The sequence below is a fragment of the Leptosomus discolor genome, chromosome 1 (assembly GCF_034619465.1).
Source record: "Leptosomus discolor isolate bLepDis1 chromosome 1, bLepDis1.hap2, whole genome shotgun sequence".
NCBI lineage: Eukaryota > Metazoa > Chordata > Aves > Leptosomiformes > Leptosomidae > Leptosomus > Leptosomus discolor.
Genome location: NC_141391.1, coordinates 167,772,892 through 167,790,806, shown reverse-complemented (window position 1 = coordinate 167,790,806; position 17,915 = coordinate 167,772,892). Strand labels below are relative to the sequence as shown.

Genomic DNA, 17,915 nt, shown 5'->3' with positions numbered 1-17,915 from the left:
CCATCCCAGCTCCCATCCCCTTCCCCCTTCCTTCGGGGCCGCCTTTTCGCCTCACCCCCCGCACGTCCCACGCACACGCAGGCTGAGGGCCCCCTGCAGCCCCCGCGGGCCAGGACCCAACCCCGCGATCCGGACCCGCACCCCGGGGCCGGGAGACAATGAGCAGCCACAACTCACCAGCAGCGCCGGAGCTCCGCGGGTCCGGGGGCGGTTCCTCTCCCCCTTCTCCTTCCCCTCCTCCTCCGCCCAGGAGCGGTATCCGGCCGCTGGGAGCCGAGGACCCCCCCCCCCCCACCCCGCTTCTCTCGCTGCCCCGAGAGCCGCCGCCTCCTCCGGGCCGCCGGCCGCGCTCCCTCCCCGAGGAAAGTCACTTTATTCCTCGCTCCAACATGGCTGCTCCCCCCGCCGCCGCAGCCTTCTCCTTGCCGCGGCTCCCCGCCGCCTCCGCCGGAGAGCGGCCGCAGGCCGTGCTCGGAAGCCGCCCGGCCGGCCGCTGGCGGTGCCGAGAGCAGCCCGGGTAGGCTCGCGTCAGCCGGGCCAGGCAGCGGGCTTGCGCGGGGAAGAGCCGAGCCGAGCCGAGCCGGGCTGGGCTGCGCGTCTCGGCTGCGGACTGACGCCTCCGCCCGCTCGCACCGCGGAGGCTCGGACTGAGACAGCCCCGCCGGCAGCCGGAGCGCAGGAGGGGCCGCGGGGGAGGCCCGGGCGCCGGCGACACCTAGCGGCCGCCGCGGCGGCCCCGACGCCGGCTGAGCCGGAGAGTGCGCGGAAAGCGGGGCGGCCCGGCCGCGGGGGGGGGGGGGGGAGAGCTGAGGGCGGAGCGGGGGGCCCGCGCCGCGGGGAATGCCCCGGGCGAGGCGGGGAGGGGGGCTCCCGCCGCGGCCTTTCCCTGGACCGCCCTCCCGAGCCGAGGCGAGCGAGGGGGGCGCTGCTGCTCCCTCCTCAGCGGCCCTGCGCAGCCGGCTCCTCCCGCGGGGGGAAGGCGATGTCCCCGGCGGAGGCTCCCGAGGCCCGGGAGGCCGCCCCGAGGCCCTGCCCGCGGCTGGCCTTCCGAGGGGGTCTCCCCGACTGGCTGCAGAGAGGGCAGTGTGGGAAGGGGCGTGGGGTCGCTTCATGTTTTCCGGCTCCTGGCAGTGTTTCCTCTTGGGTTTGCGGGGTGATTTAGCTCATCTCTGAGGTAACAGGCATTCCCCCTCTGCTTCCAACACCCACACCCCCCCCCCCCCCCGCCCCCGGCTGACAAGTCAGTGACTGCAGTTTAGGGAAGCCATGTGGCTTTTTAGATCGATTTCTAACTCGTCCTTTCCGTGTTTATTCTTGTGGTATTTTCTTTCCTTTGTTTCCGCTCACGGTCCCCGTACCTATCCCTCTTGTCTTCCTTGTGGTCGCTCTGCCAGCGCCAACTGTGCTTCCTTCCTGTCTTTGAATCTTTTTCCCCTCAAAGTGATCCAGTTTGTGTTCCCTCACTTCTCAGCCCTTTCCACCCCTAAATTTCTTAGGCTTTGTGGATTACTGAAGAAGACCTAAAAGCTAGAAGCTAGTCTTGTGAGCCAGTTATTCTGCACTATCTGTTGTTTTCATATTTCCACCACACAGAATAAAATATAACAGGAAGGTCAAATCTGAAGTGATTTGAGTGACATGGGTTTGAACTTCAAATACCAGGTCATAGGTACACTTAGAGCAGAATGTGGCAAATTGTTTGGGTTTTTTTTTTTTTTTTCCTTTTGGACATTTGCTGATCCTCGCTGCTGGCCTGCTTACTCCCTCTTACTTTGTCAGCTAAAGTTCAGTGTCACGACCACAGGGCCTGTCTTCAAAACGGACCTCCCGTGGTCGTGCAGACCAGGGTTACTGACTGCATACATCAGGCCACGTCACAGGCTCCTTAGGAGGAATTAACTCGCAGATTGTTTGAGTCTTCGCTTCTCCACACTCCTGCATATGCTGAGGGAGGCCACAGCTCCATCGTTCTGCAAGCAGGTCTGTGCTATGCTGTGTCTGGGAGGAGACTAGAGTGTATTTTAATTTGCAGCAGCAGCAGCAAGCTCCTGATCTGGAGGGGCTCTGTGCAGCTTATTCTGGCCAGTCCTCCACAGCAGGGCCAAGTGGGAGCTGCCTTCACAGGAGCAGTGCCAGCTCAAAATTCCCCCGCTTCCAGCTCCGTTGCACCCTTCCAGCAGCATAAGCAAACCAGAACACAGTCGAATATGCTTCCCAGTAAACAGAAGTCACTTGCTCTTGCCTAAAAAAGGAGTGCAAGTATGAAACCACTTCTTACATGGTCAGAAATTCACTTTGCTCATGCTGATGGAGACTTCTGGTGAAATCAGTTTAGCATAAAAAGAAGTAAATATGACTCAGAAACAGACTTGTTATTTCTAGAGCAAAACATGATTACTGAGGTCTTTTTGAATGTTTTCGAGACGTAGGATAGCTACCTTACGTTTGCAAAACTTGTGGGATTTTTATTAACACAGAGAAAGCAGACATTCAAGCTTTGAACTTCCTGGTAATGCAAAGAGAGCCCTTATGGATCTCCTTTAAAGCTCAGGACCTACCAGTTCTTGCTAGACCTACCAGTTCTCCTGATCTTTGAAGGCTAACAAGATGATGTGTGTTTTGTTTTATCTTATTCAATTTGAAGGCTATTTTGGGTAAGTAATATCATTGTAAATGATTGTGTGCAAGTTTGTTATTATATACGTGATTTGTAAAACAAGTTCTTGAGACAGCGCAGCAGTGAGTGCATTTATTGCAGCATGTCCAAGTAGATTATGTTCCATAAATGAGGTATGGGGAGAAGGTGGAAGTCTATGAAGCCATGTTTTTGTTTTCAAGTATTAAAAATATCAGTAAAATATGCTTGGTTTACTGTATACTCATGTCTGCCATTGATATGACAGGAAAGTAATCATGACAAACAAAAGAAAAAACTAAAAAATGAGCAGTTAGGATGAGTCACCCAAGAAACAGAGGATCAACACTGATTGCAGTGCAATGAGAGTATTTTAAGGTTTCCCATTTGTAATGGGGAGAATAATGAGTTGTTAAAAGGGAAGAGTCTGTAACAGTATGACACTTGATATCTGTCTGGTCTTTGTAGCCACCACTACCTGGTGCCCTCACAGAAAGATTTTCACATCTGGGCAAAAGGCTGTGCAGAAGTAAGACAGAGTGATAGACATAAGTTTGAAACGTAGGCACTGATTTTGATTAATTTATCCCATGAGTCTGGTTTTAGAACTATAGCTATTGATTTGTTTTATTATTTAGTGGAATATGTAGTAATCAATCATATTTCCATCTAGCTAACCATGATTATTAATATTTTAAACTAGTTTTAAGATGGATTGGCTGGTGAGTGCAATGGGTCTGCTCTCTAAGCCAGAGAGGATGGAGTACGCCCAGGTTACATGGAATGAATTATTGCCACTGGACAATCGGATGAAATCTACATCAGCCATTAGAATATAAATCCAGTGGAAGGAATACAGTGCTGTCAGGGGACCAGGATTTCCTGCTTTGAATATGAATACACTGGCTTTGCCTCTGCATTTATTGAACAGAAGGACATACTTATTTTGTGACAGTAAAAGTATAGGAGTTAAGTCAGTGAAGTGCACATAATGGTAGATGGAAACCTTACAGAAACGTATGTATTTTTAGCACAATGTATGTGGAAAGCAGTTATTTTCCTGCCAAAAGCCAAGTTCAGGATTCTGTGTTGCAGCAGCAGGAGTCAGCGACCTCGCAACCAGCCAGCAGTGTGGGAAAGCATTGTGCTCAGCTACAAGGGATGTGTTCGTTTGCAGGGGAAAGACTGGAAGTCTTGGCAGGTAATTAAAAGGGGAAATGATTTTCAAGTACAATATTTTGGGTTGAAATACAGTTGGTTTTTTTTTTCTATTGGATGCCAACAATTTCTGAAGAATGCAATATCCTCTAACTAATTGTATCTGTGCACAGAGAGAAGAAACAGAGCTATTGTTCTGCGCACAGCACGAGCTATTTATATGTTGGTCTGTGTAGCACTCCTTTCTGTAATGATCGTCTTCCACCTACGCAGAGCTCCAATCCATTTAAAAATAATCAAATTAAGGTAGTTTCTTGCTTTCTTATACCAAGCTGGTATTCATATAAAGTATTTTCCCGGTTACTTGGATTTAGTACAAAGGCCTCTAGGCTAAAAAAAAATAATTCTCTAACATCACTGGAAGACCAAACCCCTTCCTCTTTGAATGAATGGAAGCAGGAAGTAGCAACAAGAACGTCACCCTTGCAAGCAACAAAAAGCGATGTACTTCTGCTAACACCAGTTGTAGCCGTTTCTACCATGATTTGAGTAACTGGTAACTGGCCATGGACTTCATTGCACCGTACATTTCAGATAAAAACAGGGAAAGCTACTATCTGTTCTTGGAAACCTTGCTTGTTCTGCAAGCAGGAAAGAATTCTTGTGGTGCAAATAGCGGGGTGTTCGTTATTTACATTTGAGATTTGCATTTGTGTAGCTATACTGGTGTTTGGAGACTGATCAACTGCTGGAGAAATTGTCATTACTGGAAGGTCTGTGTCATCCTTATCCCTTATCCCTTTATTTTGTCATTTTATAGCATATAAATATTTATTATATATGACATGACATATACATATGACATAACATACACATCATATCACTCTATTCTTCTTCCGATTCCTTTATGTTGCTCAGCCTTTTAGTTCTCATATGTAACTTCACAACATCCTATCAAAATGCTACTTAAATATTATTTCTCATTTCCTTACACATTGTATGACTAAATTTTGAAGATTATTTATCATCCATGTAGGTAGTAATTTATGTCTTTTCAATATCTGAGTTGAGGCTTTTATTTATATCTGGCATTTCTGGGACTTGGACTTACAAAGTGTCTATCAGTTGTGTATGTTTTTAGGATGTGGGGCCTTGTTTTAGTGGAGAATCTAGCTTTTGCTTGATTTTTCTTGATTTTTTCTCTAGTTGGGGATTCCTCCATCTAATATAAATAAAGTTTTAACATTGTCTTCAGCAAAAGTTAGATTAATCCTTTTAGAAGAAAGTTAATAGCACAAAGAGACTCTTTCTGTGTATTTCTGCCCTGTTTTGCAAACAAAGGTCTAGACACTCCTTTATTTCTCTGCTACTGCTCTGAAAAGGAGGACATCCTGCTTTTCAAAACCAAAGATATTAGGCCTGCCCCAACGCAGTACAATTATCATACTCAGATAGGAAATGGTATTTTCTGTAGATTGCCATAAATGAGGTTTCTGCAGTAGAAGATAGGTCGCTGTGAAACTCTAGCCTAGAGAAAGAGATATTTTTTTCTCATGTTTTGTTTACATTTGGTGTTGGAGACTAAAGAATTTGAGCGAAACAATGAAGATCTGCAGGTAATGAAAGCTGGTCACTTGTATATGCACACCTCTGCTGCTTCTCCTTTTCAAGTACCATTCAGGGATACACTTCTCCCTTTATGAAATAGAAATCTGAAATGGCAGAGGAAGAGGCTCCTGTTTTTCTCCTCTGTTTCTTTCATGCAGGTTGAGTGTCTCGGACAGAATAGCAAACATCCCTTTCTCTTCTTCATTGCAAGTAAATTGCTTCATAGAAATTTGCAGCCATTACCCACTGAATTGATTAGAAATGCCATCAGTCAGTCTCAGAACATGTGTACTGTTGCCAGTTCAAAGTACTTAGTGGATTCGAAAATAAAGCACAAAATACAGACAGACTCCTGCAGTTACAAGATTATAGGTGTCAAACTTCTGATTTTTTTCCTTATTGTAATGGTTGCTCTCTCCAGAGAGTTTTAGGACTTCAGTGAAATTGCTTTCAGTCATGGCAGCTGGTTACTTTCCTGTAATCCTGTTATATAAAACCGAAGTTTGTTCTAGCAAAGATGGCATCTGCTCCAGCAGAGATGAAACCGGATCATTGTCAAATTTATGTTTTGAAGGTTGGACAGGAAGGTGCGGAGAGACATGGGAGTAAAAGAACTGGGACTGGAGCTAGAATCCAGTGTAGAGAATATGAAGTGTATGAGAAAGGGCACATGAAAATAGAATCAGTATATGCAGTGGATGTTAGAGATAAAATGAAGTGCAGGAAATCAGGGGACAGAATGAAGTGAATTGAGGGAAATTAGGCTACTGTAGGGAGGACTGAGTACTGCACACATTGTTCTCATTGTTCCCTGCGCTGCAAGTCAAGGGCATACGATGTATTGTTGATGTGCAGGGAATTCTTTATATATTCTAGAGATCCCTGTGCATGCTCAGATCAACTACATTTTGGAGTTTTTTGTGCACTGGCAGCTGGCTGTCAGGACTGCTTTCAAATTTATAATGGTGGCTTTTGAGATGTCAGTGGGAGATCGTCTATGCAAAACAAGCACTAAGGTAAGAGAAGAGGGACAAGAGGAGAGCTGGGGTGATGAAAGAGCATGCAAGAGAGAAGATATGGAAAAAATGCAGGAAATTAGGAGGTAAGTAGATGTAGGGCTTTACCTGGCAGTCTAGGCCAAAGGCTTTTGCTGTCTTATAATCTTAGCAACACTAACTATGCAGGGTAGATGGGTAGAATTAAGATGTTACTGCCCCAGCTAGTTGCCCTACCCATCTGCTGAAAGTTGTTACACCCTGAGGGAGAGGAGACCAGAACCATACCTGTTTCCCTATATAGTGTGGCAATTAGCTTTAACCACCAGTGAGGACATTGAGGCAGGTGACTCAGACGCTCATAGTTTCTTCTGCCACACCTCCTACAAGGATGGTACCCTCTGGCAGATGGGAGGGACAAAGCAGTGTGGTCTGTAATTTGTTTTAAATCAGCACAGCCAGATCAGTCAGGCTTCTCTTAACTAAATTTTGCTGTCCTGTGAATCCTCCTGCTTTAGGCAGCTGTGTGTATATCCACATGTTGGTGCTAGATTTGGAAGACTGCAAGCGAGAGAGAAAAAAGGGTGGCATAAAAATGGAGGGGTATAGATGGCAGCTTCTACCTGCTCATGGAAAGAAAAACTTCCTTATAGGTGCCAGTGAGAAACTTTACATTTCTGCATGTGCATTTAAGGTTGAATTTTGATCCTAGGCTGGCTTTCTTATGAAGAACAAAAAAGAAGACAATTGAGTAAACTAGTACGTAACACATGGAGTATTTCCGACGCTGAAAATATCAAAGTGCATCTTCAAATGAGATGAATAATCTCTACAGATGTAAAGATAAAGAATGATCATTCATAAATTCCAATTGGTTTAATTGTGGAATTCCTCACTGATTTCTTTTTGGGTAGCTTCTTGTTACTTACTTTGCTAAATCGTTGATTTATCAACTAAATTGTTCTCTAAGTCAAGCACAGCATTTTTCAGCGCAGTATAAAGTAATTAGAGCTATAAACAAGAAAGAAGCAGGAATGCCACAAACCCCCACATATCTATTACTTGTCATCTGTAGAGTCTAGCTGTTACCACAGAAGTGTGTTAAAATTAAATGCTGAGCTTTATTTAACGTACTTATTTGTGCTCTCCTTCTTTGCCTTTACCGTTCTTATTTCAAAGCTCTTTTGATCACTTCACAACATGGCATATTCATGGTCATGTAGATACTTATAATCCACAATAAATTGCTGTACAATTATACTTGGCTTTTAAAAACAAACAAATGTTCAGTTGGAGCTTTTGGAGCCACTACATAGGTGGCTGTTACAGTTAGTTAAGTATTTTGCAGGACACATATTAATTTATATCAGTTTGAGGACCGTACAGAATTTAGGATAAATGTCTACTATAAATTAAAAATGAAAATAATAAAAAAGAGAAGGGAAGTATGAACTTGAAATTCTATATTAGCATGATTTCGTATCATTAGCATTCTCATGCAATATTTTGTTTTAAAAATTAATTACCTTTTTTATAATTCATCAAAACAGTTTATATTGCCCACCAATAAGCTCTCCATAGAAACAGTCGTCTCTTAGTAACATACCAAGAATAGATTTTAGGGAATGCACTGCATCTGTGTATACTACCCATAAAGAGACATTTGTAGTTGTTAAAGGGAATATGAGAGTTGTCTTTCCACAACTGGAGCGGGCACAGCACTGCAACACAACACGGCTCGGTGCTTCCTAGACTGATCTCCTTACGCATGAGATACAGGTCACTTCTACCTGCATTTTTCCTTGGCACTCATAGGAACATATCAGCAAAGATATCAAACTGCTGTCCGTTACAGCCGAGGTTTTATTTTTTTGGTTTTGTTTTAATTGGATGCTAGCCAGTGAACTACACAAACACCTTTTGCTTTTAGCCATTGTGAATTGAATTCAAAACTGTTTGGGCTACTGCCTGATTTTTTTCCTAGTCTTTCTACATAGAAAAATCGTGAAAGTCTTCTTGCTAGTGTCACCTCATGTGGATCTATAGTTGCTCTGTTGGGCACTCCTTTTCCTTCATGTCAGAGTCCAGCTGGATGAGTCCAGATGACCCTAGCTTTACCAGCCCTCTTGCCATTTTGCCTCTCTCCTTTTTGTTCTCCCATGGTTGCTGCAGAGCACCTGTTTGTCCTCTGGCGCCTAACTGTTCTCTCTGTTCCTTCCATGTGCAGCGCTCTCTCTGAAGTGATCCAGGGGAACGATTATGATGACATTTGAGCTTCTCTGCAGCACTGTGTCAATACTTACACTGAGCTGATTATTAGCAAGTTAAATGCCATGCTAGTATTTTGTCCAATTATAAAGGGACAAGGCATCGTTGCCAGCTGATTCCTAGACCGCTTTTTAATTATTAATTGCTGCATCCCAGCTGAGAGTAATGTCTGCCTTGGCTAGTATTCTTCTCTGATTCAAAGTAACCCAGGCCGTTTAACACTACAGTAAAGTAGAGGGTGTTCTAACCCCAGCTCTCCACAGAGGCTTTTAAGATGTCAAGCAACAGAACATCCTATCCTGGGTTTTGATTAAGGGAAAGAGTGGTTATCAGCTTTGGTTTCAGGCCCAAACTAACTGAGGGAGTGAAGACAGAGTCAAGATCTCTTGTCTCAGCATGCAGTTGTTAAAAGAACTTGTCTGGAGGCAAAGAAGAGGCCTAGGAACCAGGAGAAGCCAGGCAGATTTAAAAAGAAACTCTCCCTCTATGTGGGGAGAATGAGGCAGAGAGAAAGACTCTGCTGAAATGTGGTTTTAAAAATTCTGTATTTGTGTATTCAATCAAAATTTGCGGCACTAGCAGGCAAGCTATTTCAGAAGAAGGAATGGGGACACTGGGAGGGGTCTTTCTTTTTGTTCTGGGGAATGTCAGGGTTCTATGAGCTGCCAGTGATGTTTTAGGAGGCTGAGTGAGGATGAAAGGAGGCTGAGGTGTGAAAAAAAGCAGCAGAGTTTTAGAAGCCCTGGGGGCTTTTACACCCCTCTGTCACAAGCTATGTATGCCCACCCCACCCTAGAGACACTCTTCCCTCAGTTCTCTTCGGCTATGGCACCTCCATGCTCAGGTCTCATGCAGTGGTCAGTCCTCACTCTACAGCCTGCATCATCTTTCAGCAGCCCCACATGGATGATAGTGGGGCAGGCCTAGGACCTTTACCACGATGTGAGAATGGATGTGGAAAAAGGAGAAGACAGAGCACTGATAGGACAGCAGGAAGGCCTGCAGCGATATTGAAAGGTGGTCTATATGGAGGGAAAAGATTCAGCCTAAAGCAGCCGATCTCCTCTCCTAGGCCCTAGCCGAACTGGCAGATTGCTGCCCTCAGCAGCTGTCAAAGGCTGTGTCTACATTAGCAGTTTGTTTCAAAGCAATAGCGCAGTTTGGAAGAAAATCCTGTCATTGTCTCCATTTAACATGTGGTGTTTCAATTCTGAGTGGTTTTGGTGCATACAAACTGAATTCCTTAAGGAAGAAATGAAAACAGAAGCTCTGCTTCAAATCTGCTCCACATGCGTCCCAGTCCTAATGGGGACAGTAGGTTCCAAAATAGCATGAGCTGCATCGTCACAAGGTCCTCTAGCACATACCTAACACTTCTTCTTCGCAGAAAGCTTTGAAACACGTGTAGCGGAGGTGTTTGGTTCTGGGGACCAGGCTAAATATAATCCAGAATAAACGCCTAAAACACATATCATGGAAAAATGAGGTGCCTCAGTATCAACTGTTCTACTGATCCACTCCTAATGTGCTGAATTACTTTCTCATGAAAATACTGCCTACTTTGCCTGTACCTTGAGCTAGCCCTGGGATATGGCAAATCTAACATAAATAGTACCTAGAATGTTTCTTGTATCTGATGGGGGGATGTGCACCCAGGTTAATTATATATGTTAGCTTTTAAGACAGCTCTATTACTGTTGCTCGTCTCAACTTGAATGGAGGAGATATAGCAAAACCTGCCAGCAATCACAGTTGTAGGTATGGTGGTACCATAGCTGAGGATACAGGGAGAGCTGTGGAATTATACACCAGAATGGGTAAAGGCACATGAGCTGGAAACTGCATTCAGTAAGATGCCTACCCACCAAGAAAAAAATAAAAAAGAGGCATAGCTGGGTGAATAACTGTGACAAAATCATTCTCTTCTAAACGGAAGCTACTACGTGCCTGCTACCAGGGTAGAAGAAACCAAACAATGTTTAAGTCAGAATGATGAATAGATGTAACAATCAATACTTGCTAATATAATTACAAAGTGATATAAATTCTTAACTGTTGTATTGTCCTTTTTTTCCCTATGATTTCCATTTATTTATGAGCTTATTTATTTGCATAGCTCAGTGACAGCCCTGATCTAAGCTTCTGCAAGTACTCTGTGCTGCTATTGTCACTTACAGTCAAGCTTTAGTTATAGCTGCTCTCGAGAGCCGTAATGTGCCCCCATCCCTTACATATCCTACTGTGAATTGAAAACATGTTCTAACAAAATGTTGTGAACGGGCATGCAAGTTTACAAAGACATTTTTTCATATGGAAAATTCTCATGTTCTTAAGGAAGCTATAATTTGTACAGTTTAATCTTTTTTTCTTACCATGTCAGATAAACCTAGACATTCTGCTCTCAGATGATAGCACGTTTGGAGATCTGAGAGAAACAGGGAGCTGCTGGAACATATTGCAGAAGCCTAAAGCACTTAGCAACAGAGAGAGTGTGGGATGCAGCAACAGAAGCCAGAATGTGGAAACAAGTGACATCAAGGCGGCTGTTTGGGAAAGAAGAGCTTTTACTTTGTTTGTAATTTCAGTAATTCTGAAGAACTTTGCAGTGTGGGAGGTCACTGTGGTCTCTGACTCTGCATATATTCTTCTTTTTGTGACTGTTTTTCAAACTTATGATAGTTATTACCCAAGAGTGCTGGATGTATTAATTTCCTTTTGTATTGCATGTTTCCCTCAAAAACCAGAGAAGTAAAATGAAGATACTTGTTTTGCTTCAGTTTAGCCTTTTAAAACATACTCATGTGACATGTGCTATGAAGAGATACATACCAGGAAATAGCTTGATTGCAGAGCTTGATTCTCCACATAGTAATATAACTCTCCTTCTGCATACAGTGAAGCAGTATTCTTATTTTGTAATAAGTCCAGTCTTTCAAATCATAACGTATTCTGGAGTGATACAAGCATTCACCTTGATGATTTTTAGTGCTTTGCCCAGGAACATCCTGGTAGCGTACACTTCTGATGGATGTCAAATCACCAGTAAAGAGAAGATGGCTGAGGTGCTGACTGAGATAAATAGAGTTGAGATAAAGAAAAAAGGTCTCCAACATCAGAGTGAGTTTTAGAAGGGGATTCAGAAATCGGAGTGTTTTTGAGCTCCACAGGTCCCACTGAGGTAGGAATGATCTGGAGAACTGGAATTTTACTCAGCAGTTCTTGGAAACTATTTTACTGAACGCATATGCACCTGCAAATACAAGAATCTCACTTCCTCTGAACAATATTTTTAATGGAGGGGGCTGCACAGCTCTTGGGTTGAAACAAAGGCCATAGGCTATAGAGGATGCTTAAGGAATTTGGAAACCTTATCATAAATGTTACATTTTCTATTTAATGAGAGTTGAACTAGCCATTAGCTTGTATTTTCTTTTTCCTCCCTGTAAATCTCTTTACAGAGATTATTCAGTAATCTCATTGTGTCCACTTTTCAGGTATTCTCCATTGAAAATAATAGTCAAAGGAAATAATACAGGTGTACTAAATTATGGTAATAACAGAGGTGCTACAAAAATGCATAGAACAGAAAAAAAACACCCCTAAATTCGTATATAATAACGATGCCCAAGCAACTACTAGTATTGAAATCTAGCAAATTTATCTACTCACTGAATAGAACAGTGTAGAATAGTTTCAGGCTACTGTTGATATTCTTTAACCCCACATATGAACTGTCATTGGGTAAGTACCCTTTTAAAGGGAAGTGGATTCAGCCTACCTAGCGATCAACAGTTTACTTCCAAAATGCTGCGGTAATTCCAGTTATTAAAATGCAGTAATCACTTTACACTAAGTGGCAAAATTTTAAAAAGAAAATAAAGTAAAATAAATTGAAATTAAATAAAAAAAGGACACAAAATGAAGTCACCAGACCAAAGCTGGGTAACAAACACGTTACCAACAAAATTAATAAAGCACAGAGACATCCCTAGACTGTAAGAGGAGCGTAGTGTAGACAAGGCATTATCAAATCATTCAGGCTACAACAGGGTGAATGTGAAAAGTCATCCCATGGCAATTAGGAACAGCAATCTCTTCAACATTCCAAAACACACTGGGACCTCTTCCAGCTCACTAGTGAAGAGAAGATCATCTTGGCCTGAGCCTCCCTAGCAGCCTTTGCTTAGGAACAACCCTGAAGAAACGCTCCACCATTTATACCCTCAGGGCTAAACAGTTTTCCTTGAGGAAGTTTCCCACAGGTCCCTGTCTGCAAACTTCTCAAGGACTAAGCGCCAGACTGTCTCTCTACATTTTAATGTCTCTCTTCCATATTAATAGCTACAGAGCTCCAGAGAGGAAGTATCACCTGTTAAAGAGGTTTAAAGACCTGAAATTCCAGCACCATTGCTAAAACATATGCCTTGACCTACTTCCACTTCATGTTTTTTCCTTTCTTCTTCCTTTCTTCTATTGCTCTCAGCTACTGCCTTTCTTTTCTCCTAAGGAAGACCATTATCTCGTTATTTCAGATCTCTGCTGTACCCAGTATGCCTAATTGCCACCATCAACCCTGAATTCTCTGACTCAGAAATTTAAGTCAGAGGCTTGAGGGAGCTCCACCCGCTCTGTAGAGATCTGCCCGACCCCCTCACCTTCCCATTCAGCACTCCCACTCTCTGCCTTCTCCTCCAACTGCTTCTCCAAAATACATCTCAGATAGTGGAAATTGTAGGAGCAGTAGCATTAGCCCCCACCTTTGCCTCTGCTGAAAATCTTCACTTTTGTTTTTAAACGGTGCAAAAGCTTTTCCAAAGACAAAAGAAACACTGCAGGGTGCTACTGATACCATATTCTTTGCAATAACAAATTAAGGCCCTTTTTCCTAGAAAATGAGCCTGGAACAACCCTTTTAATGTGTTAAGGCAGCCAGCGTCACTGTCACACAGGGAGCTGGTGCTAGGTACTAGTCAGTGTTGTGTTATCAAAGGGAAGTTTGCCTGATTTTAGATCTGAGCAACTGAGGCCTAGGGTCTGCCACAGCTAACTTAACCTTGTTCCTTGCCCAAAAACCCAAACCACGACAAACGTATATATGAAAGTATCTCTTTTAGGAAGAATTCTGAAGAAGGTATTATTTTTTTCTTTTTCGTATGTTTCCCTCTTCTGTCCAGACTGTCTCTCGCTATTCTCCTGAGCAGCCTTTGGGGCTGTATTGAGAGACCTACTTCCATCAGCGTTCAAGGCATGATTTCTTTTCTTTTCAGGGAACTCTCCTCCTGCGATTCTACTCTTAAACATCATGGGGCACTTAGGATGCTGCAGCCCATTTCCTTCTCCCTTTTCCCCTTCCCTTTTCCCCTTCCCTTTTCCCCTTCCCTTTTCCCCTTCCCCTCCCCTCCCCTCTCCCCTCCCCTCCCTTCTCCCCTCCCCTCCCCTCTCCTCTCCCCTCCCCTTTGTTCTGTCTTTGCCTCCTTGCCCAGTGCTTTCTATTTCTCCTATATTCTCTCTGCCCCCCTCACCTCCTCCCCCCCCGAAAAGAATACCCCTTGCATGCTCTTTTCCATCCTGTACAACTACAACAGAAGTTGTACTATCACCTACTACAGTTCCTTCTCCTTGTACACCAGATGCCACATCTTACAGCCCTTGAGCTTTCCAAGGCAAATCTCAGTCTCTTACTGCATCCCATTCCCAACAGTCTCTCCCATCTTATCATGTCCATATTTTTATGTTCTCAGATCCTTCACTTTTTGCACCTGTGGTACTATGAATACTGGCCATTAAATGTGCACCCACACTATGCAAAGTAGCACCCTATCAGAAATACACAACATGAACCCAGATACACTAACTTCAGAGACAGACTGTTCTGGTACATCCTTCTGCTGTAATTACATTGTTTTGGTATTTCCACACAGCACAGCGCTATGCCAAGTGGCTAAGCCTGTTCAGAGCTGGCTCAGATGCTGCATCTGACGTCAGATCAGGACTGGCAACAGCCATCTGATCTCTTACTGAAATTGGAAATTGGCATTGTGGCACTGGTCATTTAATTTCCTTTTCTTCTTCCTTGAAAACACACTGATTTTCACTCTCCTTGAACTATCAGGCTCTTGTGAACTATAGATCATATAGGTGCTGAAAAGTCAGAGGAGAAGCCTATTCTTTGGAGTGTGCACGTTGCTGAGTGAGGGCTAGGTGGGTTTTGCTGGCATATCTGAACAACCATCAGGAGCAGTATTACAGTAGGATAGGCATTATTCTTAATGTGTTTTGAGGAAATTATTATGGGTTCTTTGGAGGAACCATGCACATCTGCAGAATGGACAAGGGCAGGCTCTCTATTCTCTCAGTCCCTGCAAATGAGTGTAGTAAAACAGTGTGAAGAGAGCCTTCACACTGAATCTTCCAGTCAGTGTGACTGATCTGCTGCTTACCAACTGAGCTGCACTGACAAGTGGTCTCTGGGTTAGGGACAGCATTTACATGTCGATGGCCTGTGAAGAATAGCCTGAAAAACATGGAAGCTCCTATGAAAGTACATGATGCATTCAGCTTGTTATTTTAAGACATAAACCAAAGATCTAAAGAAAATTGTAATTCCAGAGCTGGAGAACACTTTTTGTAGCAGAGTTTAATGATGTGATCCTTTTTTCTTAACTAAATCATGAGACAAACCAGGGGCATAGGTCCCAGTCGTAAACCTTGAAACAGATACCGTATGCAATGCTCTGGCATGTTTTGTTAGGTATTTATAATCACTGCAGTTTTGTCATCTATGTTAATGGCACTGAGGAGACACTGAAAATCTTTTCTGTGACAAGTATGAAATGTTCAACTTGTGGCAAATTCTCTCTCCTCTGTCTGCAACGAAAAGTAGAGGTAGCAGTGGTGTCTTAGTAGGCTTTTTCTTCAAGTATAGGTATTTTAAAAAGCAACTCTCCAGAAATGGCATAATTGCTTTTCATGTTGCTTCAAAAATTTTTGTTTCATAATTACCAAAGTAGGCTATGGCTATATTAATAAGGAAAGCAGTGCAATCAGAGCAGATCTGTACCATGAAACAATTAGTCCCAGGGACCAAATGTTCACATAATGGACGTTTTGGGGGTTTTACTTTGTACTCATTCTAGTCTGTTCCTAGAGACTGAATCTCCAGTACCAGCTGGAAGATGTCAGGTGTGCTCGTGGAGCGCACATTTCAGCTTAGTTCCGTTCAGAGGGACTTCAACCCGTGCACTCAAGATCATTCCGTAACATGGAAACAAGTGCAGGAGATGGGATGCTTCAGAAGTGCACTCTTGATCACAATCAAATTGCTAATGTAGATGCAGCTATAATCTCAGATCTACAAAGTAGCTTGGGTTTTTTTTATTCATGTTGGGTACCTAGTGATTATGTTTCTGATGACTAAATTATATTTAAGTTACCTTTGTGCTAACTCGGATGTATAATGCTTTATTTCAGTGAAGTTGTGTCTACCCTCTCTAAGGAGTCATTCTGTCAGTCTTAGAATGGAATTATACAGGTACAACATAACAAAATTTGCTCCTTTAAGGATAATTTATTAAGCAACTGTATTGCTAACAGTAAAGCAAGTTTGAGCTTTCTAATTTGAAATTCTGAGGGAGAAAAGGGTAAAGATTACAATGTTATTTAGTGTATTTCTTGGATGAAAATAAAAAAGTAAAGAACAGACTGATAGTATGCTGACCAGAAATGTATGTAGTTGTATGTATAATGTCGATAATGGTCTTTTGTGTTCTATAAAATGGCAATCCAAAATGCTATGCTAAAGGAATGGATGGTACTATTGATACATTCGTAAGGAGCTAATTGCATGGGTTCAGAGTAATCTTTGGAGAATGGGAAGTAACAGTCTCTTCATGAGAAAAGTTGTCAGCTTGGCAGTTTAAGACTTTAACAGAATGATAAAACTGCAAGAATTAGGAGCTATTGTCTTTTTTTTTTTTTTAATCTGAAAAACTATAATAGAGATACTGAAAACACCTGAAAAATGTCATGCATAAGATCTCAAATTCACAAGATGATTGAAGTATTCTTCACTCACGTAAGTTCCCCAAAATCATGTCACTATTTCTTGAACAGAGATTCCCAACAGACTATATATATTACAGATTATTTGCCAATACTGTTTTAATAATTTTTTTCATTGTTACACTTTGTTGCTAGATGAAAGTATATGTTAAGGCAGACAAGCTAAAGTTTATTGAATTACAAATAACCAAGCTCTTTACTCTGTTCTTGTTTTGGTATTTTATATAGGTATGTTTTGGAATTTCATATACATATATATCTTTTTACTGCCTCTCTTTCTCTGCATTCCTTTTTGTTCATCTCAAAAGAGAGAGCTCTCAGCCTAAAGTTTCACATGAGTCCAGCTCAGTCCTGGAATACTACTCCATCCGAGTTCTGTCTGCCTCAGACAGAAGTTCAAATGTACAGCTAATAAGCTTCACTTTGTCTGCCTATTAAGAGAGGCATGTTTACAATTTTGTGGAGGGTCTTTCAGGCTGATCATTAACCGTTAAATTACCTGACTCTGAAAGAACAGTGTTTCCAGGTGACTCTATTGGCATTTAATATAATTTTAATAAAGTATTATAAAATTCTAAAGTATTTTTAAAGTAGACTATATGTTGTTAAATATAAGCCCTAGCCAAAACTTCTAGTAAAAAGACAATCTGAATAAATTAAAACAAAAGAAAATCCTAGGCTTTTAAATAGAAATAATAATAAAAATGCATAGCAAACAAGGGTGGCTGAGAAAAAAAGAAGGAAGAGATATAAAAGTATCAGCTATTTCAAATCCACTGCAGTCAAAACAAGAAATCACTTGCCACGCTGATTATGAGATCCAGGACCAAATACCAGGAAGAGTAATTTTTTTTTTTTTATTTAATAAAGGCACTCCACTCCCATTAAGCATTTGCATAATACTATTAACTTTTGAAATTAATACTGAAAATAATGGTCTGTCCTTTAAAGTGTTAAGGAAAAAAAAAAGGCTAAAGGAACGCTTACTTCAACTACATTAGCTCTAACAGAGCTACTTCTGCTCTCCAGCTTAATTTCTGAGGGTTACGTATCAGTGGCAATCAGTGGTTTACCACCAAAAGAAGTCAGAATCCCTGCAGGAAACACCTGCACTTCTGCCCATTCTCGTTAGCAGCTGGTTGCAAGTCTGGGATTTTAATCTTCCTTCTAGCAACTCTTTATGTTTCTTT

General features: G+C 42.4%; 1 protein-coding gene across 1 annotated transcript; it reads left to right on the top strand.

The window, feature by feature from the left end:
- The first annotated feature begins 389 nt into the window (after window positions 1-389).
- LOC147416377 (uncharacterized) lies at window positions 390-11,421 on the top strand. The gene is given in 6 exon segments (XM_086461815.1): window positions 390-524; window positions 527-842; window positions 919-1,007; window positions 1,009-1,064; window positions 11,035-11,339; window positions 11,342-11,421. Coding segments are annotated over 6 exon segments (981 nt in total).
- The last annotated feature ends 6,494 nt before the right edge of the window (window positions 11,422-17,915 follow it).